This window comes from Heteronotia binoei, chromosome 8, assembly GCF_032191835.1.
Source record: "Heteronotia binoei isolate CCM8104 ecotype False Entrance Well chromosome 8, APGP_CSIRO_Hbin_v1, whole genome shotgun sequence".
NCBI classification, from domain to species: Eukaryota; Metazoa; Chordata; class Lepidosauria; order Squamata; family Gekkonidae; genus Heteronotia; species Heteronotia binoei.
The window spans coordinates 1,097,452-1,124,647 of NC_083230.1; the positions used below are offsets into that span (position 1 = coordinate 1,097,452).

Sequence of the window (27,196 nt, forward strand, 5' to 3'; positions counted from 1 at the left end):
GTTGTAGGCAAACTTGGCCAGAGGTAGTCATCCTGCTGGTAGCAGGTGTAGCAACACAGGTATTGTTCCAGCGTGGCGTTGGTGCGTTCTGTCTGCCTATCCATTTGGGGATGGTACGCTGAGGACAAATATTTATTTATTTATTTATTACTTTACATTTATATCCCGCCCTCTCCGCAAGCGGACTCAGCGCAAGCGGAAATACACCTGGGTGCCTATGCTGGAGTGCAGGTCTTGCCGGAATTGGGAGGTGAACTGGGGGCTGCGATCTGAGATCAAGTGTGCTGGAAGCCTGTGCAGGTGAAAGACGTGCTGGAGATAAAGCTGGGCTGTTTCAGGAACCGTGGGAGGCCTGGGACATGGAACAAAGTGAGCAATTTTGGTGAACAGGTCCACCATCACCAGGATGCAAGTATGCCCATTGGAACGGGTGGAGCTCAGTGATGAAGTCCAAGGAGACAGTGTCCCAGGGTCCTGTAGATGTGGGTAGGGGATGCAGAAGGCCCGGGGGCTTGACCAGTACATCCTTGGCCTGACAACAGACCTCCCAGGAACTGACATAGCGGGCCACGTCGGTGCAGACACGGGACCACGAGAACTCCTGCGTGAGCAGATGAAGGATCTTGTGTTAGCTGAAGTGCCCTGCAGGAGGGGAGTCGTGGGTCAAGTGGAGCACGTCAACCTAGAGGGGCCCTTGAGGTACGTATAGGTGCCCACGGTGCAGTAGGAGACCTTAGTTGGTAGAGAGGTCCCCAGACAGGCCATCTTGCTCTTCCTGGAGGTGTTGCTGGGCCCAGTGGTCTTGGGTCTGACTGACCTGGATGTCCGCAGCCAAGGTCAGGTGGATTGAGGTGGCAGTGAAGACCGAGGGTACAAGGATGAACCCAGCTGGGATATCTTCAGTCAGGCACAGTGTACCCCAGTTTTTAGGAGAGGGCATCCGCTTTCCAGTTCTGGTTCTGCGGGATGGAGGTGATCCGGAAGTCAAACCGGGAAAAGAAGAGGAACCACTGGGTCTGATGCTGGGTGAGGTGTCAGGCAGTCTGCAGATGTTCCAGGTTTCAGTGATCAGTCAGGACTTGGACAGGGTGGTGGGCCCCTTTGAGGTGATACTTCTAAACCTTGAAGACGGTTTGGATGGCCAGAAGTTCCCGTTCCCAGATGCTATAGTTGCATTCTGCAGGTGTCAGCTGACGTGAGTAGTATGCACAGGGTTGCAGCAGCTGGGAAGGGTCCTCACACTGGGACAGCACTGCGCCTAGAACTACTCTGGAGGCATCGGCCTTCACTGTGAACGGCAGCTGCGGGTCTGGGTAATGCAGGAGTGGCTCGGTGGTGAAGCAGGTTTTCAGGGTGGAGAAGGCATGGTCTGCCTCTGAAGTCCAGTGAAATGGCTCTTTGGGCCAGAGAAGCCGGGTCAGAGGCGTGGCTGTATCAGAACTGCTGTACGTCCTTGCAGTTCCGTGACATCTGCCAGGTCAGGACTCCCCTGACTTTGTTTGGGTCCATCTGAGTCCCATGAGGTGAGAGGATATGGCCAAGGAACCCGACCGCCTTCAGGTCAAAGGCACACTTCTCCAGCTTTGCATAGAGACCATGGTCTCGCAGGCATTTCAGGACCTGGCGTATGTGCCCTGCATGCTGGGCAGGGCTTTGGGAGCAGATTAAAATGTCATCTAAATAAACACAAAGTGGTCGAGCAGGTTGTGGAAGATGTCATTCATAAGCCTTTGGAAGATGGCGGGGGCATTGATCAGACTAAAGGGCATCATGAGGTACTCATACTGACCATAACGGGTCCTGAAAGCCATCTTCCACTCATCTCCTACACAGATGCGCACCAAGTTATATCCACCCCAGAGGTCCAGCTTGGTATAGACCTGGGCCCCCTTGAGGCGATCCATAAGTTCCGGGATCAGTGGCAACAGGTAGCAGTTTCAAATGGTGATTTTGTTCATGGCTCAGTAGTCATTGCAAGGAAGGATCTCACTGCCCTTTTTTTTGACAAAGAGAAGTTGCAGTTAGTATAGAATGCCGCTGCCTGGCTGTTATTAGGGCTCCCAAGATGGGAGCACATCCGGCCAGGGCTCCGGGATCTGCACTGGCTGCCAATAATATACCGAATCCAGTACAAGGTGCTGGTTATTACCTTTAAAGCCCTATATGGCCCAGGACCTGCCTACCTTCGGGACCGTCTCTCCCCACATGTTCCCCAGAGAGTACTGAGATCGGGCTCTCAAAATCTGCTTGTTATCCCCGGGCCAAAGGAGGCCCATCTGAAATCCACCAGGGACAGGGCCTTTTCTATAACGGCTCCTTACTGGTGGAACCAGCTGCCGGAAGAGGTGAGTGCCCTGTGAGACCTTGACCAGTTCTGTAGGGCCTGTAAGACAGCCTTCTTCCGGCTGGCCTATAACTAACTGGCATTGGAAACTTTATAGAAGGTTGTAGTATAGTATTCTGACAGATCGCTGATTTGTTTGTTTTATTATTTTACTGTTTTAATTGTTGTAAATCGATGTATTTTAAAACCAAAATGTTAGATCTTATGCTGTGAGCCGCCCTGAGCCGCTTCGGTGGGAAGGGCGGGATATAAACTGAAACTGAAACAGAACAGGGGACAGCAGGGACGTGGATGGCCGGATGAAACCTTGCTCCAGATTTTTGGTGAAGATGTCCTGCAGGGCTGCTAGTTCCAGTTCGGACATGGGGTAGAGCCGCCCCATGGGTAGGGGTGCCCCCGGCACCAAATAGATGGCTGGTGCAGGGGAAGCTGGTCAGCCCCCTTGTCCTCAAATACATCAGAAAAGTCTGGGTAGGCCGGGGGAAGTAGGGAACCAGCAGCTGGGGCAGCAGTGGCCAGGGTAGCTGGCCGGGCTTGGTGAGGGCAAGGGTCCTTGAAGTGCAGTTCCCCCTGGGCCCAGTTCATGAGGGGGTTGTGTTTCATGAGCCAGGAGAATCCCAGAATGAGGGGAAAGCGAGCAACATCAAATTGCACTTGCTCGTGATGGCATTGAATCTGGAGTGTGACTGGGCTGGTCTCCTGAGTCACCGGAGCAGAGGAGGAGCCCGTCGAAGGCTTCGACCAGGGTCGGGGTTTCCTTGTCCTGCACCGGGATGTGGTGTTGTTTCACAAAGGCCACGTCGACGAAACAGTGGTTGGCCTCAGATTCGACCATGGTGTAGATAAACAGCCAGCCCCCGTCCGGCAAGCCGAGTGTGACCAGTAAGAGGAATGGGCCCTATCCGGTAGCATAGGGTTCAGGGGACCCAGCTAGGTGCTGTCAAGCTCTGATATTCCAAGAATGAGATCCTTTGTTATTTCAAATAGATGCATTTATTAGAATAACAGGAAATGCTTCACTGACAGTGTCAGTGAAAAGACTGAGGTAATACAGGTTACATACACATTCACTATATAGGATAACGTAAGCCATTACTAAATGGCGGCAATATTCAAACCTAAAAGTTACCAGGTTAACATAAACACCATTACTTTCCACTATAAAGTATTCTATCAGGGACCTGTGAATAGATAAGGACTCTGAGAACCAGGGAGGGTGACGTTGCATTCCACAGAAGACACAACAAGAACTATCTTGGATCATAAACAACAGTAAGTAAGTAAGTAAGTAAGTAAGTAAAATTTTATTTATATCCCGCCCTCCCCCGCCACGCAGGCTCAGGGCGGCTAACAACAGCAAAACAACAGTACGTTTAACAAAACATTAAATTAACCCCAAACCGATTAATACATTAGTTAAAACAGTTACTAAATCTAAAAACATTAAGTTAGATCTGACAGTACCGTTATTAGTCGACGCTATGCCTGTCAGTTTGTGAATGATGGCGGATCTCCAGACTGGACCGTTTTGATGTTTCTCTGTGGACTTGGTCAGCCGTTCATGAATGCCTATTTGAAAAGGGTGGTCTTGCAGGCCCTGCGGAACTGATCAAGGTTCCGCAGGGCCCGCACCTCCTCTGGGAGTTGATTCCACAAGGAAGGGGCCGCGGTAGAGAAGGCCCGTGCATAGGTAGTCCGAAGTTTAACTTCTTTTGGCCCAGGGGTGGTCAATCTGTTTTTACCTACTGACCTCAGTGCTCTCTGGGGCTCGTACGGGGAGAGACGGTCCCTCAGGTAGGTCGGTCCTCGGCCATATAGGGCTTTAAAGGTAATCACCAGCACTTTGTACTGGACCCGGTATACAATCAGCATGCCAGATTGCCAGGCCAGCTAAGCAGCAAATAACAGAAAACAGGCCCTGAGCAACAGTTATAGAGAAAATGGAGGGGCTTGACATACTGCCCCCCTTAAGGGGCCCCTCTGAGTTTATTGGGATATTGCTTATAAAATTGCTTAATTAACAATGGGGCTTCTACATTTTCTGATGACACCCATCCATCACATGATGGTGGGAAATGTTTGCATCTGATTAGGTAATACAGGACCCTCCGTTTGACTTCAGCATTCAAGATTTCCTCTACTTCGTGATGGTTCTGGTCCCCCACTGGGATCGAGTCTGGTGTCGCCGTTCAGGGGTGCCACCTCATCCCTCCAGGATCCCTGTGGAGCAAACTGGAAGGAAACACAGGCTGGATTTTACTAAACATTTTAGATAGATCCAATTCTACAGTCACTTTATTTATCACTCATTTAATACGAAATGGTCCCAAGTACTTATAAGCAAATTTTCTGGATGGCTGTTACAACGGAAGTTCTTGGTAGACAGAAACACTGTATTCCTTACTTTAAAGTCCCAAGTAGGTGAATGATGTTTATCATAATGTTTTTTATGTGTCTCTTTGACAGCCTCTAGATTTTCTTGTATAGCTGACCAGGCATTGCCTAGTTTGGACCACCATTGTTCAAAGGTCGAGGGAGCGCCTTTCTGGTCCTCCCTCCTCCGGCAGCAAAGGAAAAGTTTCCCCTCGTATCCATTAACCACCCCAAATGGTGTTGTTTTGGTGGAGGTGTGCACACTATTATTGTATCCATACTCGGCAAAAGGCAGTAGCTCTACCCAGTTCACAAAAAAACGTTGTTGGTAGTTCACAAAAAAACATAAATACTGTTCTAGCAACACATTAGTGCGTTCTGTCTGTTCGTCCGTCTGTGGGTGATATGCCGAGCTAAGCCCCTGCTCTATTCAAGTTATTTTGCAGAACTCCCGCCAGAAGCTGGCAACGAATTGTACTCCGCAATCACTAATTATCTTATCTGGAAATGAGTGGAGTTTCACCACATGTTGGAAAAATAGTTGTGCTAGTTTCTTAGCAGTGGGTATCTTAGAGCAGGAGAGAATGAGTAGGCACATTGATAAACTTTAAGGTGCCTTTGCTAATAGAACTTTGTACAGTGAGAATGTTATTTTCTTGAACATATGAAGCTGCCTTATACTGAATCAGACCCTTGATCGATCAAAGTCAGTATTGTCTTCTCAGACTGGCAGCGGCTCTCCAGGGTCTCAAGCTGAGGTTTTCACACCTATTTGCCTGGACCCTTTTTTGGAGATGCCAGGGATTGAACCTTCCTTCCTTGCAGTTTTTTTTAAAAATATTTGAAATGCTTTGGGACTGAAGGGGGATATGTTGGATGTCCACATGAGGAAGAAGTATATCAGTGTCAACATGTTTTCCTAAAATAATTTTTTACTTTCAAAGTCTAATGGCTGGGTCTCTGTCTCTTCTTTGGATCCATTGGAGGAAAGGAGGATTTCAAAAACCTGTGAAACTGTAGTTTCTAGTCTGAATGTTTTGTGAGTTTCATTAGAAACTTAGGGTTGTTGAATGCATTTCTATATGGAGAAAGAGAGACATGCACACACAGTGTGTCATCCATGATAATATCTATGGTAACATTTGTGTGTGTTCATAGAGGAAGGTTGACTGATCTGGTAATGTACAAAAGGGTGTTATGGATAGTGTTCCAGACATTGATCCAGAGGCTTACTAAGTCATGCAGATCAACAGGTGCTTTTTGGGGGGAAGCGTTGCCTTTTCTCTGCCTACCCTCCATCGCAAGCTTTTTGAGAGGGTAAAATGAAATATTTTTGCTTTTTTTAAAACATTCATCACCTGCCTTTCTACATTGCAGAACTCAAGGTGGCTTACAATATAAATAAATCAACAGTTAAAATACATACAAAATGATATTTTAAAATTTCAGTTAAGAGTGCCAATAAATTAAAAAATGAAACAAATGCAGTCCAAATGCAGTCTCTCCCCACATGTTCCCCAGAGAGTGCTGAGGTCGGGGTCTCAGAACCTCCTTACAATCCCTGGGCCAAAGGAGGCCCGTCTGAAAGCGACCAGGGACAGGGCCTTCTCAATTGCAGCTCCCTGTTGGTGGAATCAGCTCCCGGAGGAGGTGAGGGCCCTGCGGAACCTTGAACAGTTCCGCAGGGCCTGTAAAACAACCCTCTTCCGGTTGGCATATAATTAATGGTGATCCGAATGCCTGAATATTAAATCTCGAACATCAGATTATTGAATACTGGAAAATTTGAAAGACTGATTTAAGGAAAGATAGCATAGTGTATATCGATGTGAGTTTTATGTATTTTTAGGTTTTTATGTATTTTATTGTATAATTATTAACGTATTTAAATTGATCTTTGTTAGCTTTTTTCTGCTGTAAGCCGCCCTGAGCCCACCTCGGTGGGGAGGGGGGGATATAAATCGAATTAAATAAATAAATAAATAAATAAATAAAATAATCTTCAGCTGCTTCTTGAAGATTAAAAGTGAGGGAGCCAGGCATATCTCCTTGGGGAGATTCTTCCATAATTGTGGGACTACCACTAAAAAGACCCTCTCACGTGTTAGTCAAATTGCCCTCAAGAGAGGGATGGGGGAATTTAATTAGGTGAGCAAAGATGGCAGACTAGTATGGGATCAAAAACCTGTGTATACAGCAGTCAGTTCTCTGTAGGAGCCCCCTCTAAATAACAAGGAGATTGGTAAACCACAATAAATTTTTATTAGAAAACACTCTACCATACAAGAGAACACAAATATTCAGCACACATATAGATCTAGAAATAATAGGTAGGAAATTGATAGGAACATTGGCATGAACAAGAAAAGATGATGGGCAATACTATACCTATTGATGACAGAAGGAGAATGATTCTCCAGTGAAGACAAGAGGGAGAAGGGGATAGCAAGAGACAACCAGCATTACCCGCAATATGGGACTTAAAACTGATCAGGATTTGGGGGTGGCTCTGGCAGGAAGGTAGGGGTACTGTCAGAGACACACCTGAATGGCCAAAAGCTGACCTTTTATAGCCGATTTCATATCCCGAGGCAGGGTCTCGTGATGAGTTATGTTTTAATGGGCAATGATGGCCCTTGAAGTACCAACCATCGTTTTCACAAAGGAATTGGAGTGGTCAATTTAGGGCCAAATATTCACTGTTGTAAAACCTTGGGTGGAGACAATGGGAAACAAAAGAGAGTGGATGGATTGCAGGATGTAGCTGATGACTGGCAATTTTCACCAATGCTGTTCTATTGAGCTGGAAGTCAGTCTTGATGGGTGACAGATTCTTTTGTTCAGAGAAGATGATATTATAGCAGCCCATTGTTGACAGCTATGCCTTTGCAACTCTATTTCCAAAGTGTTGGCAAGACTCTGGAATGTGGTGTGTGTGGGAGAAACTTTCCCTGCATGGCTTTTTGCAGGGAGAGTATTGTCCTCTTGGAACATCTTAAGAACATGGCTTCCCTCAGGGATCATAGAATCATAGAGCTGGAAAGGACTTCTAGGGTCATCTAGTCCAACCCCCTGCACAATGCAGGAAACTCACAAACACCTCCCCTTTAAATTCACAGAATCTTCATTGCTGTCAAATGGCCATCTAGCCTCTGTTTAAAAACCTCCAAGGAAGGAGAGCCCACCACCTCCTGAGGAATACAGCTCTTGTATGATAGAGTGTTTTCTAATAAAAATTTATTGTGGTTTACCAATCTCCTTGTTATTTAGAGGGGGCTCCTACAGAGAACTGACTGCTGTATAGCCGGTTTCTCGGCCGGCGCTCCTCGGGGTTCTTCGGCTGGCGCTCCTCATATCTGCTCCCGGATCGCGTCCAGCTGCCTTTGTAGCTCCCTGGTGAGTTGCATGTGGCTTGCTTGGACCTCGTCGTGGATCTCTCTCGCCCACAGGAACATCTCGTTTCATAGGAGGGTTGTCTCCTCGCTCCCCCTTGGGACCTGGCCATTTCCCTCCTCTAGATTTCTCCCTGGCTCAGTTCCTGCTGCCGCTTCTTCCCCTTCAGCCCCTGCGCCGGTCAGCAGGGTGGTGTAGTGCCCGGCCGCTTCGTCCATCAGAGCTGTTGAGGTTCGCGGCTTCCACTGTTCGGGGTGTAGAGAAGCGTGGAAAAATGCACTGGAGATTTCGCCCTCCGCCGAGTCACGGTCACTCCTCGCGGAACGGCTGACTCTTCTGTCGGTTTGGTGGCCTCTCCGTTATCTGGTGCCTTGGCGGCCATCCAGCCGAAGTTACCAGTTTGGATAAGCTCCAAAATGGATCAAACTCAAAATGTCAGACGTTGGAACTTCAAATAAGAACGAATCATTTTGTTTCAAAATTAATCCTTTTATTTGAGAACAAGCGGTCTGATGTAGAAGCAAATTGAGTTTGATACATTCCAAGGCCAAGCCTGGTGTTTTTGTATAGTACACGAAAGCACAACAATAAAACCATTCTCACACTCTGAGAGACAGTTGACGATTCCCATGCTCCCTTATCTCTTTCTCAGGGAAGAAACCCTGCTGATTACCTTGGGGCATGCCATCTTCAAAGGCCCTAGATGTCTCTGGTACCAAGCGAGAAATTCCTCCCTTGCAGTTAGCAACTGTCCTTGTTTGAAATGCAGATCTTTTTTCCCAGGGTCAGTAGCAATACAGAGAATATAACAGCCTACAAAATGGGGTTAGTCATGTCAGGCAAGCATATCTACCTACAGTCTGATTAAAGGCAAGTTACAATGTCTGACAGGAGTCACATGCTGCCAACAGTTGGCCCCGACTAGCAGTCTAGCTGCCGCATTCTGCAGTAGCATCATATATGGCAGGAATAGAGATGGAAGTGGGGTTTTTTTGCCAGAAATGGCAGGAACTCCTTGCATAAATGGCTGGAATAGAGTGTGGTAAATATATATCTTTTCCAATAGTTGCAAATGGGTAGTGAATTTAATGGTTAGAAGAGTCTGCAAAGTGGCCAGTTAGATCATTATTTCTTATCTAGTTGAGTGATATGATTTAGTGGACTGTCTGAATCTACAGAGACTCTAATTAGCAGTCATCTACCATCAGGTTTGCAGTTACTGCCCAACACTCAGCTCCTTTTATTTGGGAGATCATGACTACATAAAGGTAAAGCACCATTCATTTCCAACTCTGGGGTGACATTGCATCACAGCATTTTCATGGCAGACTTTTTACAGGGTGGTTTGCCATTGCCTTCTTCAGTCATCTACACTTTACCCCCAGCAAGCTGGGTACTCATTTTACTGACCTCAGAAGGATGGAAGGCTGAGTGAACCTTGAGCCGGCTACCTGAACCCAACTTTTTCCGGGATCGAACTCAGGTCATGAGCAGAGCTTGGACTGCAGTACTGCAGCTTACCACTCTGCACCACAGGGCCCCTAATGATAATAATAATAAGTTTTTATTTATACCCCGCCCTCCCCGCCAAGGCAGGCTCAGGGCGGCTTACAAAGCATGATATAATATCATGGTATAACAATAAACAGATAATAAAATCAATCAACGGTATAAATACAATATATAAATTAATATTAAAAATAAGCTAAAACAATACAATGGTGCTACAATCTCTGTTTGTCCAAGATAGCGTAATATTAGTTCTGGTTCCATCTTAAAAGACTAATTGGAAGAGGGCAGTTTTGCAGGCCCTACGGAACTGATTAAGATCCCGTAGGTCCTGCACCTCTTCCGGCAGCTTGATTCCACCATTGGGGCACTTTTATGGAGAAGGCCTGTTCCCTGGTTGTTTTAAGTTTGGCCTCCGTAAGCCCAGGGATTTCCAAACGATTTTGTGAGCTGGAACGCAGTGCTCTCTGGGGAACATATGGAGAGAGGCGGTCCCTAAGGTAGGCAGGTCCTTGGCCATATAGTGTCTTGAAGTTTCAAGAAAGAACAGACTTGTCTTTGTTCAAAACAAAGTTTCCATTTATTGATTACAGCAATGCTATTCTCTACGCAGGTTCATTGATACTAATAACGAGAGGGGTGCAAGCATGAGCATTTAAGGATACACATCAAAGCCTAGGGGTTTTAAATCATTTCCCATAATAAAACTGGGGCTCCTCTGTTGAAAGTAACCAGTTCACATATCTGTTATCTCTCACATACATAGTCTGTCTCTCCTCTCCTGCTGTGGCCTTGCTCAGCTCTGCCAGGCGCCTAGGAACTAGCTAGATGTTTTGCACTTCAAAGACCTTTGGCACCTTAGTTCCCCCTCCCGGTCATCCTTCACATTCTCCTGCAATACTATGGTTAGTAAAGCAAGGGATGGTAGGGTTACTTTAGCAGTAAATAAACATTTCAGGCAATAAAGCAAACTTCAAGGCATACAAGCTGACCTATAGGGCTTTAAAGGTGATAACCAGCACCTTGTAACGAACCTGGTATACGATTGGCAGCCAGTGCAGTTTTCGCAGCCTAGGCCGCACATGTTCCCACCGAGGTAGTCCCACTAGTAGCCTGGCTGCTGTGTTCTGCACTAGCTGCAGTTTCCGAGTTTGGTACAGGGGCAGCCCCATGTAGAGGGCATTACAGTAGTCCAATCTCAAGGTGACCGTCTCATGGATCACTGTTGCCAGGTCGCCTCGTTCTAAGAAGGTGTCCAGCTGCCTCGCCCGTCTAAGATGAAAAAAGGCAGACTTGGCAGTGGCAGCTATCTGGGCCTTCATTGTCAAGGAAGACTCCAGTAGCACTCCCAAGCTCCTGACTTCGTGCACTGGTACCAGTGGCATCCCGTCAAAAGCTGGAAGGGGGATCCCTTCTTCCAGACTGCTGCAACCTTGGCAAAGGACCTCTGTCTTCGCTGGATTCAATTTCAACCCGCTCAGCTTGATCCAATCAGCCACGGCTTGCAATGCCTGGTCCAGATCTACAGGGGCGTTTGCAGCCCGGCCACCCATCAATAGATAGAGCTGGGTGTCATCAGCATACTGGTGACAACCCAGCCCATGTCCCTGGGTGATCTGGGCAAGGGGGCACATATAGATGTTAAATAACAATGGAGAGAGAACCACCCCCTGGGGCACCCCACAATTAAGTGGGTGCCTCTGAGACAGCTCGCCCCCAATCGCCACCCTTTGTCCCCGAACTTCAAGGAAAGAGGAAAGCCACTGGAAGGTTAACCCCTGAATCCCTGCGTCAGCGAGGCGGCAGGTCAGCAGCCGGTGATCGACCATATCGAACACCGCCGATAGGTCTAGCAACAGCAATACCACCACACCGCCTCGATCCAGATGTCGCCGGAGATCATCCATGAGGGTGACTAACACTGTCTCCATCCTGTGGCCCGGGCGGAAGCCGGACTGAAAAGGATCTAAGGTGGAAGCGTCATCCAGAAAACTCTGCAACGCCGCAGCCCTCTCTATTACTTTGCCCAAAAAGGGCAAATTTGAGACCGGCCGGTAATGCGCCAATTCGACTGGATCTGATGTAACCTTTTTCAGGAGAGGGCGGACCACTGCCTCCTTCAGAGGGGTTGGAAAAAGACCCTCCGAAAGACATGATGATGTCCCGTATAGGACATCTTAGCTCCTCCTGGCAAGCTTTAATTAACCAGGAGGGGCATGGGTCCAAATCGCAAGTCCTACATAGAATTGAGTAGATTATCTTCAGTACATCTCATTTGTTGTGAGCATATAAGAAAATTGATTTTTTTTGAAAAAAATTGACAATGGAATAGAACCATAGAGTTGGATGGGACCTCCAGGGCACTCCAAGAGCACTCCTACAAGACATCCATGACACACAAATATAAGATTTATCAAAATCCACTTTATCAAATTATCAAATTCCACTTTACCTGTAGCCAAGTGAATAAACTTATATGACAAAGCATCACATTTCAATAAAACAATGTAGAATTAAAGAAATAGCCAAGAGACACTAACCTCTTTTCAGTGACGGCACACTGTCAGTGAGGCTTCGACAGTGTGTTATTTTATTTGCAATATTATGTCCACTAGAGGAATGGATAGACCAATTGATGATCATGCCAGAAGGTTTTTACACTGCAAAAACTCCACTCTGTAGTTTATTGATGCTCAAATTACTTAAATATAGCCCCAAATAGTGTTTGCTCCCTACAGCTGTTGTTGCCAGTCATTCTCTGACCTTAAGACCCAATCAATTTATCAAGTATGGGACATATCTGCTGGAGAAGATGGTTAACCGCTTGTTTTATCTATTACAGAAGGGGGCTTGTTGTCTCCTGCTCGCTAGGAACATCAATCAATCTGTTCCAGGCCACTGGATGGTGTTTGCATTTAATTATACTCTGCTGTAAAACTGGGCATCATGGTTGGTGATAAAGAGAGCTGTTATGAACAATGGTTAATTTCTGCAGTGCTTCCACAAACTTTATAGTGCTGACACTGTACACCCTTGAGAAAGCTCTGTGAGAAAGTGGATAAGAAGTGCTACAAGGGTGAGGTTTGGCTTTCTAAACAGCTGGGGAAGTTGCTGAGAATTTCTGAGTTTGTGTGATTGCTGAACATTCTGAGTTTGTGGTTGCTGGGGAACTGCTGTTTGTTTGGCTTGAGTGGGCTGGAGGTAATTGTTGCTGATTGATTAGGAGTGGCTATGTTCCTGGGGCAGACTGAGGCCCCAACCTCTTTGCATTATTAAGCTGCACCTTGCCAGAGGCATGAGCCTTTGGCGTGAGCAGAAGGGCTCTTGGCCTGTAGCTCTTAGCCTGGGGGCTGTGTAAGAACCAGGAACCCAGATCCCTATTTTCCTTGTGTTTCCAATAAGGTAAGTAGACCCTTAATCCAGAAGGAGAGCCACATAAACACAACAGGATTTAAAAGGAGACTGTATATTTTAAAAAAAGCTATCATGAAGGTAGAATGCCAGCAGGGGGGTGGGGGCTTTCCAGTGTTTTGCACTGAGTGTCACATGTATGACTATCTGCTCATAGGACAGAAGTCTTGGGTATGTGCTCGATGCAAGGAGCTCCTAGTCCTCAGGAAATGAGTTCGTACTCTTGAGGCCGAGGTGGCTGACCTGGAGAAGCAGACAGTCAGGCACTTGGAGAAGACTCTCGGGGACGTATTAGATGAGCCCCACTCTGAACATGGCAGCCCCATTGCTGCCTGGGAGCATGAGGGTCAAGAGGTAACAGGGCACCATGCTGAGGATAAGGGGAATACGCCCTCAGAAGGGACCTCTTCTTCAGTTGGTGAGCAGGAATCTTTTTGCATCAAGGAACCATCCCTGGGCAGGGAGGGAGAGGGGGTTTTGGTAGTTGGTGATTTGATCCTTAGGCAATTAGACAGCTGGGTGGCAAAACCGTGTAATAACCGTATGGTGACTTGCCTGCCTAGTGCGAAGGTAGCAGACATTATGCATGTTTTAGATAGGTTTATAGACAGTGCTGGGGAGGAGCCAGTGGTCGTGGTGCATGTTAGCACCAACGATGTGGGGAAATGCAGTCATGAGGTCCTGAAGGAAAAATATAGGCTGCTAGGCAGGAGAATTAAGGCCAGGACCTCCAAGGTAGCCTTCTCAGAAGTGCTACATGTTCCACGTGCAGGGCTGGAGAGACAGGCACAAATTAGTCTCAATGTGTGGATGAGATGATGGTGTAGGGAGGAAGGGTTTAAGTTTGTTAAGCACTGGGATGCTTTCTGGAACAAGCGGAAGCTGTACAAAAGAGACAGCCTCCACTTGTCCCAGATGGAACCAGGCTGCTGGCGCTTAAAATCAAAATCAAAAAGGTGGCAGAGCCAACAGGAGATGAAATGTCTCTGGTTCGGGAGGACTCATCTCAAAGAGATGAAGGGTTAGCTGTTACTTTTCTACCAGATAATGGATCAGAGTTGTCCACTGAGATGGTGACAAACAGTATGGATTGTCTGCCAAAGTCTTGAGGCAGCAGGAGGAAGGTTGCAGCCTAACTTGCCTGGGAAATTATAGATATTTGTATACAAATGCTAGAAGTGTTCAAAGTAAAATCAGGGAGTTGGAATGTTAAGTGTTGGGGAAAAACATAGACATTGTGGGAATTTCAGAAACTTGGTGGAATGAGGAGAATCAGTGGGACACGGTGATTCCTGGATATAAGTTATATCTGAAGGATAGGGAGGGAAGGGTTGGAGGTGGGGTGGCTCTGTATGTCATAGACAGTATACAATTCAGTAAGACTGAGGTCAGAGAATTAGATTCCCTTCTAGAAATGCTTTGGGACGAAATAGAGGGCCCAAAAGGAAATTTAACTATGGGAGTTTGTTATTGCCCACCAAATCAAAAGATAGAAGATGATTATAATATGATTGAAGGATGAAAGATAGATGCTAAATGTAAAAACTGTGTCATAATAGGTGATTTTAGCTACCTGCGGATTGATTGGGTCAATATGTGTTCTGGTCGAGAGAAAGAGATTGAGTTTCTAGACGCTCTCAATGACTGTGCTATGGAGTAGATGGTCACAGAACCTACCAGGGGTGGGGCAATCCTGGATTTGGTCCTAATTAATGCCCAAAACCTGGTGAGAGATGTAAAAGTGATTGCACTTCTTGGGAGCAGTGACCATAACGTTATTGATTTCACCATTTGTATAAATAGGGAGTTGCCCCAAAAGACCAAAACAACGACTTTTAATTTTAAAAGGGGTAAATTCTCTGAGATGAGGAGGCATGTGAAGAGGAAACTGAAAGGAAAGGTATATACGGTCAAAACCCTTGGGGAAGCTTGGAAGCTATTTAAAACTACAATCCCAGAAGCTCAGATAAATTATATACCACAAGTTAGGAAAGTCACAACTAGGTATAAGAAAAGGCCTGCATAAGAACATAAGAGAAGCCATGTTAGATCAGGCCAATGGCCCATCCAGTCCAACACTCTGTGTCACACAGTGGCAATATATATATATATATATATATATATATATATATATATATATATATATATATATATATATATATATATATATATATATATATATATATATATATATATATACACACACACGCACACACACACACGCACACACACACACGCACACACACACACTGTGGCTAATAGCCACTGATGGACCTCTGCTCCATATTTTTATCTAAACCCCTCTTGAAGGTAGCTATGCTTGTGGCCGCCACCACCTCCTGTGGCAGTGAATTCCACATGTTAATCACCCTTTGGGTGAAGAAGTACTTCCTTTTATCTGTTTTTACTTGTCTGCTCAGCAATTTCATTGAATGCCCACGAGTTCTTGTATTGTGAGAAAGGGAGAAAAGTACCTCTTTCTCTACTTTCTCCAGCCCATGCATTATCTTGTAAACCTCTATCATGTCACCCCGCAGTCGATGTTTCTCCAAGCTAAAGAGTCCCAAGCGTTTCAACCTTTCTTCATAGGGAAAGTGTTCCAGCCCTTTAATCATTCTAGTTGCCCTTTTCTGGACTTTCTCCAGTGCTATAATATCCTTTTTGAGGTGCGGTAACTTGAGGTTTACAAGATTATGCATGGGATGGAGAAAGTAGAGAAAGAAGTACTTTTCTCCCTTTCTCACAATACAAGAACTTTTGGGCATTCAATGAAATTGCTGAGCAGTTGGGTTGGAACAGATAAAAGGAAGTACTTTTTCACCCAAAGGGTGATTAACATGTGGAATTCACTGCCACAGGAAGTGGTGGTGGCTACAAGCATAGCCAGCTTTAAGAGGGGATTGGATAAAAAATATGAAACAGGGGTCCATCAGTGGCTATTAGCCACAGTATATTATTGGAACTGTCTGGGGCAGTGATGCTCTGTATTCTTGGTGCTTGGGGGGGTGCAAAGTGGAAGGGCTTCTAGACCCACTTGTGAACCTCCTGATGGCACTTGGGTTTTTTTTGTTTTTTTTTTGGCCACTGTGTGACACAGAATGTTGGACTGGATGGGCTATTGGCCTGATCCAACATGGCTTCTCTTATGTTCTTTTGACACTTGAACTCAAATAGCAGATGCTGGTCAGGGTCCAAGTGACATATTACTGGTTCCTGGAAACACAAGACAGCATTTCTAGTAGCTGAGGAGTGTGGTGCTAAGGAACAAGCCGGAATTGAGCAAGGATTATTGGCATTCACACCTCCAGTGAAACCATAGTTAAGATTAGCAGTGCAGCCCTCAGCAGTGTTACACCATTCCATGCTCAGTGGATTATTTTGAAGGGCTTAGAAGGGAAGTGACTCATTTTAGGATTAGAATGTAACTTTAATGTCAGTGTCAGAACTGGAAGAACTCCAAGCAAGGCCCAAGACTTTGTTACAAAAGTATAGGCGTTTATTGAGAACTACAGAGCTGAAGGTACAGGATAACACTGATACCGAAAGTTAGCATTGGTTACATTTTATGCGGTTATGGTGACAACAATAAAACGATCTTTCACACGGCTAGAGACAACTGTCTGTTTCTCAGGGTCTGTTATCAGTAAGGGAGGATGGAGTCCTGCTGAGAAAGCCTGACCGGCCCGGCTTCAAAGGGGCACCTGCAGATGTTGACCAGAGGCTATCTGTCACCCTTCAGTGATCACAGTTTGTTTGAAATGCACAAGAATGCTGGTTAGTGGCTGAAGCAAGGTTGCATGGGTTAGTGTCTGGTTACAATATGGAGTCACATAGGCTAACAGCATATAGGAAAGTTACAAGTTCTGACAGTCAGATCCTTGTTTAATCAACCATAGACAGTGGAGTGATCTGTGTTCAGATGATCATACCCAGTATATTAAGTGATTAATTCACATGATGCTTGGACTTAGCATGAAGAGCCCAGTGGGATCTGACTACCATTCTGCCATCCATACTGACCAACCATTTCCCCTGGGGGGAGCTCACATTCAGGGCCAAAGGCAATAATTGCCCTCTTTAGCTGCTGTGCCCCACCACCATCAGAGGCATACTACCTCTAGACATGGATGTTCTAGTCAACCATCATAGGAAACTAGTTTTGAAACACCATGGGTTGGGAATCAGCTGCTCAAGTTTTAAAAAGTTACAGCCTTACAGTTGTAACTCTTTCTCTCTCTCTTTCATCCCCAGTTCAATGAAAATGCTCAGAATGTCAGTTGCTTCAACCACCTTGTGCAAGCTAATGTGAGGAACAAGAAGAAGTTGAAAGAAGCAGTCTATAAAATCTCAGCAAAAGGAATCACTGATTATAAGAAAGGTTTTAGCTATGCCTTTGAACAGCTGCTAAATGTAAGTGTTAAAAAGTTGCACATTTTAATCCATTTGTGTAAGCTATGGCCATTTTCACATTGGATGCATTGATCATATTGAAAGAAGATCATTTTTACCAAACTATTTTATTATGCTGATATATCCCAGCCAGTTGATTTTTACTGAGTTTAGAGCTTGAGGAATTACCTTTGCCTCCATGTCTTTTGAGGGTTTTCCTTTGATACTAATCACTCTTTTTTCGACTGACTGCATAGTTATAATCACACCTGGAACTTCCGGGTTTTGGCAACTTGAGCTCGGTGGGGTCCGCAGAGTTCACCTTCAGTGGCCCCCTGAACTGGGCGGTAGGAGGGGCGCCACAGCTATGGCATCTCGAGGGGGACCCTTGAGTGGTCTCCTGACAGCAAGGGGCTTTACAGGAGCCAGGGAAACAGCAGCGGCTGGTTCCTGTTCCTCCTGTCCACTCCAATGCTCCGCTGCCACGGTCGCCATGATAGCGGTAAGAGGTGAATGCCCGACTGCTTTCTTCTTCTAACAAGCTTTTAATGCTTCATTCTTCTACCTTAATCATTGAAATACTACCATGCAAGTAAGTCTTCTTCTTTTTTAATACTATCAACTAATGAATCTTCTACTTTAACGCCAAATTATTGAGAATTCTTAAGGTTGTTCTTTGTCTTTTTGAAGCCTCCCTTGCAGGGAAGGGGAGGAAAATGTTAAAGAATCTTAAATATCTTAAATATTCAAAATAGACAAACAAGTAATTTGGGTCAATTTATAATAAGGTAGATAATATAGATATTTTATGTTTTTAATATAATTCATGATATTTTTGATTTGAAAATCTGTTTATATTGAAATAGACAAAGTATTGTGTTTTCTATTTTTCTTCTTGCTCTTCTGCTAGAAATAATTAAGTTAGAATTAAGGATAAAGAACTTATATTTATCTTTTCTGCTTATGTTTACTCTCAACATTGTCAAATTAACTAATTAGCTCTTATTTTAAATACTGCTAAAGTTAACCGGTTAGTGCTATCTTGTGGTTGGGAGTTTTTTTCCCCTTCTGCTTTTCTTGTTTGTATGTACTAAAGATGAATAGCTTGAATTTATATCATAAGCAATAGAATAGTAAAAAGTATATAATGAAATAATGTGTAGAATTTAATGGTTATTTTGGGTTAAAATTCAAAGACTTGCTGGTTGAAAGAATTTGGTATTATGCTTTGAGGTAGAAATGTAACTGATATATTTGCTGCTTTTTTCTGTCTATTTTTTCTATCTTGTTTCCCCCCCTTCTTTTTTTTTTGCTTCTGTATCCCCGCATTGTGCGTCCTTTTTATACCCAAACTTAATAAAAATTTGAAATCATATAGTCACACCTGTAATTCTCAGCGATTTATTTATTTCCATCATATGGAACGGCACAAGGGATAGATGGGGCTGAGAGAGAATGACAGGCTTCTGTGGGCTCCTCGTAAGTTACATGGCTTAGCAGGCAATTGAACACTGGACATTCTACTGGGTGACTGTGGAATTGGCATCAGATGCTCTAGTGTTACCGCAGTAATTTTCTGCATTACACATGACAAATTTGAATGACAGATGAACCAAGACCTTAGTATATAAGTTGTTCCAGGAAGTCTTGAGTGGACCACAGCTTCCCCACGCTACCTTTTGGAAGCTTATGAACATGACTATTATTCATACTGTTTATATTTGTTATAGGATATATACCAACAAAACACAAAGGTACTCATGCTAATCCAATTGCTCTCTGATTCTCTCTAGGCTTTGACCCTTTCTACTGTGTGAAGGCGTCTCATCTTAATTCAATATATTTAGGAGCACAAATATATGTCTTCCCAATTTTCCTATCACCAGGGGCCATGGGGCCCCACCTGCAGGGTCACCAGCTTCTACAAAACTGGGAGGACCTGCTGCCATCACTCTTCTTTTTGCATATGCTCTGAGAAGAGCAAAAGAGCAGCAATGCAAAGTCACTCGGCAGTGCAGGGGTTCCTTTTCAGCACAGTCAGGTTCAGAGGCTCTGGCTCTTCCTCTTCCTGTCACATAGCACTGATGTCATATGCTTGCTGCTCATTCAGTCCCTGCTGCCATGTTGGGGTTAAAAGTGAATGATAGGTCTAGAAAGATTAAAGGCCTCCATTGCACTCATTTGTTTTCTGTCATGGTAACTCTATATTGGCAGTAATGGGCAGGAATTCTGTTAAGGGAATCATTCACAGGCTTGTTTGACTGTCTTCATTCCAACATATGGGATGACACTGTTATAAGTTAGCCTGTGAACATGGGGTAGATACTGCGTGGCGACACTAGGACTCTCCCAAATTGTTACAACACCCACTCACTAGGCGGGTCACATGTTAGACTTGGTCTTCACGGCGGGAGTTTTAGTGAACGATCTTGCTGCTATAGCAGTGCCATGGTCGGATCGCTATGCCCTCAAGGCTCATGTGGATGTCCCACCTCAAGCCTGTTTAGGCGGCGAGCATATTTTAGCTCGTCCGCGGAGCCTGATGGACCCGGAACGGTTCCTGATGGCACTGCGGGATCCCTGGCCCCCTGGCGATTCCTTAGATGACCTGGTGGAATCCTGGAATGACAGACTCTCCAGAGCCATTGATGAGATCGCACCTAAGCGTCCTCTGCACCCTCGTTTAAAGCTGACACCTTGGTATAACCAAGAGTTGCGACAATTAAAACAGGGACTCAGACGACTAGAGAGGCAATGGTGGCGTACTTGAGACGAAGCGATTAGAACATCATATAGAGAGTTTATGAAGTCCTATGAGATGGCAGTCAAAGCCGCAAAGAAAATATACTTTGCGGCTGAGATTGCGTCTGCAACTTCGCGCCTGGCACAATTGTTTAACATAATTCGAACTCTTACAACGCTGCCACAAGGCAGACCAAATTCTAATGAATTGGAGATTGGCTGTGAGGCTTTTGCGAACTTTTTCACGGATAAAATCGCGTCACTCTGCTGCGACTTCCCTGCCATATTAGATACAATTAGCGAACCCGAGGCTCCGTGCCTGTCTTCGGATCGTGTTCTGGATGGTTTCGGTGCTCTCAGCCTGGAGGAAGTTGACAGGATCCTCTTATCTGCATGCCCAACAACTTGCAATCTGGACCCGTGCCCCTCCTGGCTTATTAAGGGCGGGATATAAATCGAAATATAAATAAATAAATAAATATTGTGTCCTTTCAGCACTTTGCCACATTTATTGAGTACCATTTTGAGAGTTGAGAAATAATGAAGATGAAGAGCTGGGAGAATCACGTCAACAGTGATGGATAGAGCCCCACAACGAAATTTTTGCCAAGGCTGAGCACAGTTGCTTCAGAGTGATTAAAAAAAATAGAAGAGTGTCTTATGTAAGCAAAAATGATGGGCATGTGAATGGCTTTCTCTGATCGAAGCCCTCGTGTTCTTAATGTTCCCACAAAGTCTGTACAAATCAAAATGAATGGCTATGAAGTGCAGTCACGGATGTTGGGGAAACTAAGAGATTACGTGGTTTGTAAGAATTGCAGCTTCCATTTAATAATAAACAAGATGCAATAAATCAATGGTGGACAAATTCATTAGGTGGGAGCAGTTAGAGCTTGCTACTATGGAATCTTGCTTTGTTGAATTCCAATGAGTATTATGATCTTGTTTGGCATGTATCCAAGCACCCATGGACTATGCAGAGTGGAACGGTCAGACATTGGAGAACATCACTGTACTTTTGTACTGAATGTATTCAGTGACTTGTTTCTTGACATGACTAACCCCATTTTGAATTCCTAATACTAACTGTGAAGCAGAAGACCTTGCATTTCAAATGGTCTCAGAAATGTTACTAATCCATGCTGTGAACTCCTCTGCATAACACTAACAAAGCAATAGGCCTTTGAAGATAGCAAGTCTCGAGGAGAGCCAGCAGAGATCCTCTGTGAGAAAGCGAGCCGCAAGCGATAAGGGGCAGGGAAAGTGTTACTTCTGACACTAGAGTGTGAGAATGTAGAATTGTTTATGAATGCTTTGATGTGAGGCCTTAAAACCCATGTATGTTTCAATACCTGCTATCAATTCCAATGACAGCCTGTCCAGAACTTTGAGATATCAAATAAACGCTACTACTTTACAACAAATGATGGTTCGTTTACTTTGAAGCTCCAACGTCTGACATTTTGGAATTGATCCAATACGGGTCTATCCGAACTGGCAACCTGATAGCTGGATGGCCGCCAAGGTTCCGGATAACGAAGAACCCACTGAACTCACAGAGGGGCAGGGGATCCTGCCGGGTGTTACAGTTGACCGGAGGAAAGGGGGATCACCACTGCACTTCTCAACGCTACTCTTCACCCCGAAGAAGTGGCAGCCCCGCGCCTCAACAACACTCATGGATGAGGCAGCCGGACGCTTCAGTAACCTGTTCACCGAAATGGGGGTGGAAGGAGAAGAAGCACTGGCTGGGGAGGACCAAGGCAGAGGCCTGGGGGAGGACGACAGCCAAGGCCCGAGAGGTGCGGACGATGTCCAGCTGCTGAGGAATGAGATGCGGATCTGGATGAGGGAGATCCGAAATGAGCTCCAGTTGAGCAACATGCACATCTCACATGAGGTGCAGAGGCAGCTGGACCAGATGCGAGAGCAGATGAGAGCCCCTCCAGGAGAGCCAGCATAGCGCCCAGAGCCAGGGGAGTTGCCAGCCGACCCGCCAGTCGACCAGCCAGAGGAGCCGGCAGAGCCTCCTCCAGTCCCGCAGCCAGACCAACCAAGGGGCCCTCTGGGCGGGCTAGCCACCAGCTCCAGCGGGTCCATCCCCAGTCCTGTGGCGCCTCCCGGGATTATCTTTTTGCCCGGTTGGCCAATGGGGCCCACGGGCCCGCCGCCCCTAGTACCTTGGGCAGGGGGCCGGGGCCGAGAGCTACAGATCACCTTCAATGGTGAACCAGAGGAGGTGGAGTATTTCACTATCCAGTGCAACAGCTTCATGACCCACTGGGGGAACACCTTCCCTACCGAGCTCAGCCGAGTGGATTACTTGGGGTTGAAGCTAAAGGGGGCCGTGAGGCGGTGGTTTGTCAGCCTGTACTAAGCCCGAGGCCCCAAATTGACCACCGTGGTGGGATTCCTGCAAGCCATGCTCCAGCAGTACGGCGACCCATTGCAGGAGGTGCGGGCCCTCACCGCCTTACGGGAGCTGCAACAGGGATTGAGAACCGTGAGGGAGTATGCGGCCGACTTCCAGGCGCACTGCTCCAAGGTTTGCGGTTGGAACGAGAGAATGAAGTACGAGGCCTTCTACTACGGCCTTAATGCAAGCATTCTCGACTGATGCTTCCAGCAAGCCCACCCTACCACCCTCGTGGGTTGGATACAGCTGGCCGGAGAAGTGGAGACCAACCTCAAGCACATGGCCCTGCAACGGCAGCAGCAGCAAGGGGTGAGAGGGGGACGCGAGCTCAAAGCCGGGACCAAACAGGAGCCAAAGAAGGCTGCACCCCAAGGTGGCACCCCCAAACCGGCTCCAGGGCGCCGATGCTTCCGCTGTGGCGATCCCGGGCACCTGGCAGCCAACTGCCTGGAGAAGCCACGTGCACCCCCCACAACCCCAAAGCCAGCAGCGGCCGGGCAAAAGAAATTGGGGAGCAAGACCAAAGAGCCCAGCTGGGGCAGCGTCGCCACCTCCATGGTGCTTGACGAGGAATCTATAATAACCGAGGACTCGGGAGAAGAATCATGGGAGCTGGAGCCGGCGGAAAATGAGAGTGACCTGCACTGAGAGGTGCCGGATGGCAGGTTGTGGATTTGACGGCACCACTACAGGTGAGAATAACTGGGGCCCTACTCTTTGTACCAGTGACTTTGTTAAACCCAAAATTGAAGCGGTTCATGCATGCCCGAGCCTTAGTAGACTCGGGTTGCACCCGCGAAATCATCACCCCAAGGCTAGTGGACCTCCTGGGGCTGACCAAGGTCCCGCTTCCCCACCCGATCCAATTCGAGCAGATGGACGGGACGGCCATGAGGGGGGAGCCCTGCACGGAGGAAACTCAGGGACTGCCAGTGGGGATCCAGGAACACTGGGAGGTAGAGGCCTTTGTCATTGCCCCCTCATCGTCTTTTGATGTGGTGGTGGGGGTGGGATGGCTGGCTCGCCACCAGCCGGACATATAATGGGAAGCACAGACAATAGACTTTACAGACCGGCGGTGCGCCCACCACCACTGGCAGGGGAAGTGGGGCCCAACGCCTCCCCCGGTGAATGAAAAAACATGTGTGTTGGTGGAAGAGGTCCGCTCCATCCCGAAAGAGTACCAAGACCTCCGCAGGGTGTTTAGCGAGGAGGAGGCTAACGAGCTCCCACCGCACCGAGACACAGACTATGCAATTGAACTGATACCGAGGCAGGAACTGCCCAAAGCTAAACTGTAATCGATGGGGTGGGCTGAGAAAGACGAATTGCAGAAATTCATCGATAGGAATTTGAAACGGGGGTTCATTAGGCCAGCAACTGCGCCGCATGCCGCCCCGGTCCTCTTCCAGAAGATGGACGGGAGTCTGAGACTTTGCACAGACTTTCGCGGGATAAATGGGATTTCTATGTCCAATGCCTACCCCATCCCCCTGATCAAAGACTTATTAAGCACAGTATCAGAGGGGTCGATATTCACCAAACTAGACCTGAGGGACGCTTACTTCCGGGTCAGAATTAAGGAGGGGGATGAGTGGAAAACGGTGTTCAATACACTCATGGGACAGTTCAAATACCTAGTAATGCCCTTCGGCTTGAAGGGGGCTCCCGGGGTGTTCATGAACTTTATAAATGAAGTGTTGCAGGAATACCTGTACAAGGGGGTGGTGGTGTACCTGGATGACATCAATATCTACTCGAAAGATCTAAAGTCTCATTTGCCCCTGGTGCGACTCTGTATCAGCACAAACTGTATGTAAAATTATCAAAATGTGAGTTCCACCAGACGGAACTTGACTACCTGAGGTTTCGGGTGTCCAGGAAGGGACTAGTGATGGACCCAGCCAAGATCCAAGCGGTCTTGGATTGGGAACCCCCAAGGACATGCAGACAGCTCCAGTCTTTCCTCGGGTTCGCAAATTTTTATAGGGGGTTCATACAGGGGTTCGCCCAAGTAATGCTGCCCTTGACCGATCTCCTGAAAATGAAGGGGAAAGGGCCAGAAGCCAAAAAACCGGGGGCAAAGCTGCCGTGGAATCCTAGCTGCCAAGCGGCCTTTGATGAACTTAAGAGACTGTTCACTAATGAACCCGTGTTAGCATATCCAAACGAGCTAAAGCCCTTCATGGTTCAATGCGACGCCTCTGATGTGGCCGTAGGAGCCATATTAATGCAGAAAGATGAGGAGGGGAGGCTCCAGCCCTGTGCCTACATTTCGCGCATGTTCTTTAATGAGCAGCGCAACTGGTCGGTCTGGGACAAGGAGGCGTTCGCTGTAAGGTATGCTATAAAGACTTGGAGGTCCTGGTTGGAGGGGGCCGTTTGAAATCTGGACTGACCACAAAAACTTAGAAGCCCTAATGGGCCAGAGGAAACTGACCGCCAAACAAATCAGATGGGCGGGGTTCTTTGCCAAATTTGACTTTGTGCTCAAACACATTCCGGGCTCCAAGAACTTTCTAGCCAATGCTCTCTCACTCTTGCCCCAGCACGAAAGCCAGAGGGAAGAAGTCATAGACTCAATCATCCCTCCTTCCGCAGTGGCTGGCGGGGGGTGACTACTCGCTCCAGGAAGAAAACGGGACGACCAGAACCGTGGGGGGGAAACAGACTCATTGAAGAAACGGAAAAGGAAGAAGAGGGGAGGCCGGAAGGGATCTTAAAGGGAGAGGGGGGATTTTGGTACCACGAAGGAAAATTCTATGTGCCAAAGTCCCTCTGAGCAGAGGTCCTACAGCACTGCCACTGCAGCAAATTGGCCGGTCACTTTGGCTACGTTAAAACCCTGCATTTAGTAAACCGCCAATTCTGGTGGCCCCAAATGAAAAAGGACATTTCCGAGTTTGTGAGTTCATGCCCCATCTGTGTAATGGCTAAGCGGAGGGGGAGGGGAACCCCAGGACTACTACATCCAATCCCCACCGCAAACTGGCCCTGGTCCGTAGTATCAATGGATTTTATAGTGGAACTCCCAGCCTCTCAGGGAAAAACAGTAGTGCTAGTGGTAGTGGACACCTTCTCTAAGCAGGCGCATTTCATTCCCTGTAAACAACTACCGACAGCTAAGAAACTCACCTACTTGTTTCTCCATCACGTGGTTAGGCTCCACTCATTCCTCATCAAGGTCATTAGCGACCGCGGGCCGCAGTTCGTTGCCAACTTCTGGCGGGAGTTTTGCAAAATGGCCGGAATAGAACAGGGGCTGAGCTCCACCTACCACCCCCGGACGGACAGACGGAGCGTGTAAACAGTCTTTTAGAGCAGTACCTAAGGTGCTATATAAACTACCAACAGTCCAACTGGGTAGAGCTACTCCCATTCGCAGAATATGGCTACAACAACAGCTTGCATAGTTCAACTAAAGCCTCGCCATTCCAGATAGTAAACGGCTACGAAGGGAAGCCGTTCCCGCTGTTGCCCAGTCCCGAGGGGACAGCACCACCTAGCTCTTGCCAAGAATGGTGGGAAAAAGTACAAAAAGGCTGGGCGGTCATTCAGGAAAATTTGGAAATGGCTAAAAGGGACTATAAAGCCTATTTTGACAAAAAGCGCTCCCCCGAATGGGACTTCAAAGAAGGGTAGAGTGTGTTCTTGTCCACTAAGAATCTTCCTTTGCCACAGACTTGCAAGAAACTAGCATACAAATTCCTAGGTCCATTTAAAATCAAAAGAGTGATAAACAGAGTGACAGTAGAACTGGATCTCCCTAAGATGTTTAGTAAGATTCACCCTGTTTTTCATTGCAATCTTCATCGCAAGGATCCTGGGAATATGTCTGGGCACCCCTGCCCTCCAGAGCCCCTACCTATTCAAGTGAAGGGTCAGAGTCATCATGAGGTGCAGGAGGTGCTGGACTCTAGGGTCCAAAGGGGGGTGTTATACTATCTGGTTCGTTGGAAATACTTCCCCACCAGTTGCGATGAATGGGTTAAATCAACTGATCTGAGGGCTCCCTCTCTATTGAAGAAATTTTACCTACTGCACCCAGACAAATCCCGAGCAAGAGCTTAGGGGGGGGGGCAGTATGTCAGACATTGGAGAACATCACTGTACTTTTGTTCTGAATGTATTCAGTGACTTGTTTCTTGACATGACTAACCCCATTTTGAATTCCTAATACTAACTGTGAAGCAGAAGACCTTGCATTTCAAACGGTCTCAGAAATGTTACTAATCCATTCTGTGAACTCCTCTGCATAACACTAACAAAGCAATAGGCCTTTGAAGATAGCAAGTCTCAAAGAGAGCCAGCAGGGCTCCTCTGTGAGAAAGCGAGCCGCAAGCGATAAGGGGCAGGGAAAGTGTTACTTCTGACACTAGAGTGTGAGAATGTAGAATTGTTTATGAATGCTTTGATGTGAGGCCTTAAAACCAATGTATGTTTCAATACCTGCTATCAATTCCAATGACAGCCTGTCCAGAACTCTGAGATATCAAATAAACGCTACTACTTTGCAACAAATGATGGTTCGTTTACTTTGGAGCTCCAACGTCTGACAGGAACATCTCCACTACCTCCTCCTTCTGCACTGTATTGAACCCCTGAAATTTTGATCCCAT

General features: G+C 46.7%; 1 protein-coding gene across 5 annotated transcripts in view; it reads left to right on the forward strand.

Annotated features, from left to right (window-relative positions):
- CACNA2D1 (calcium voltage-gated channel auxiliary subunit alpha2delta 1) overlaps window positions 1-27,196 on the forward strand; it is a 1,217,365-nt gene that overhangs the window by 866,637 nt on the left and 323,532 nt on the right. For all 5 annotated transcript variants that reach the window (XR_009555717.1, XM_060244655.1, XM_060244656.1 and 2 more), the window contains exon 11: window positions 17,282-17,440. Coding sequence is in view for 4 of the 5 variants with exons in the window: in XM_060244655.1 (XP_060100638.1) it covers window positions 17,282-17,440 (159 nt within the window). In the remaining variant the exon portion in view is untranslated. The remainder of the gene's footprint in view (window positions 1-17,281; window positions 17,441-27,196) is intronic.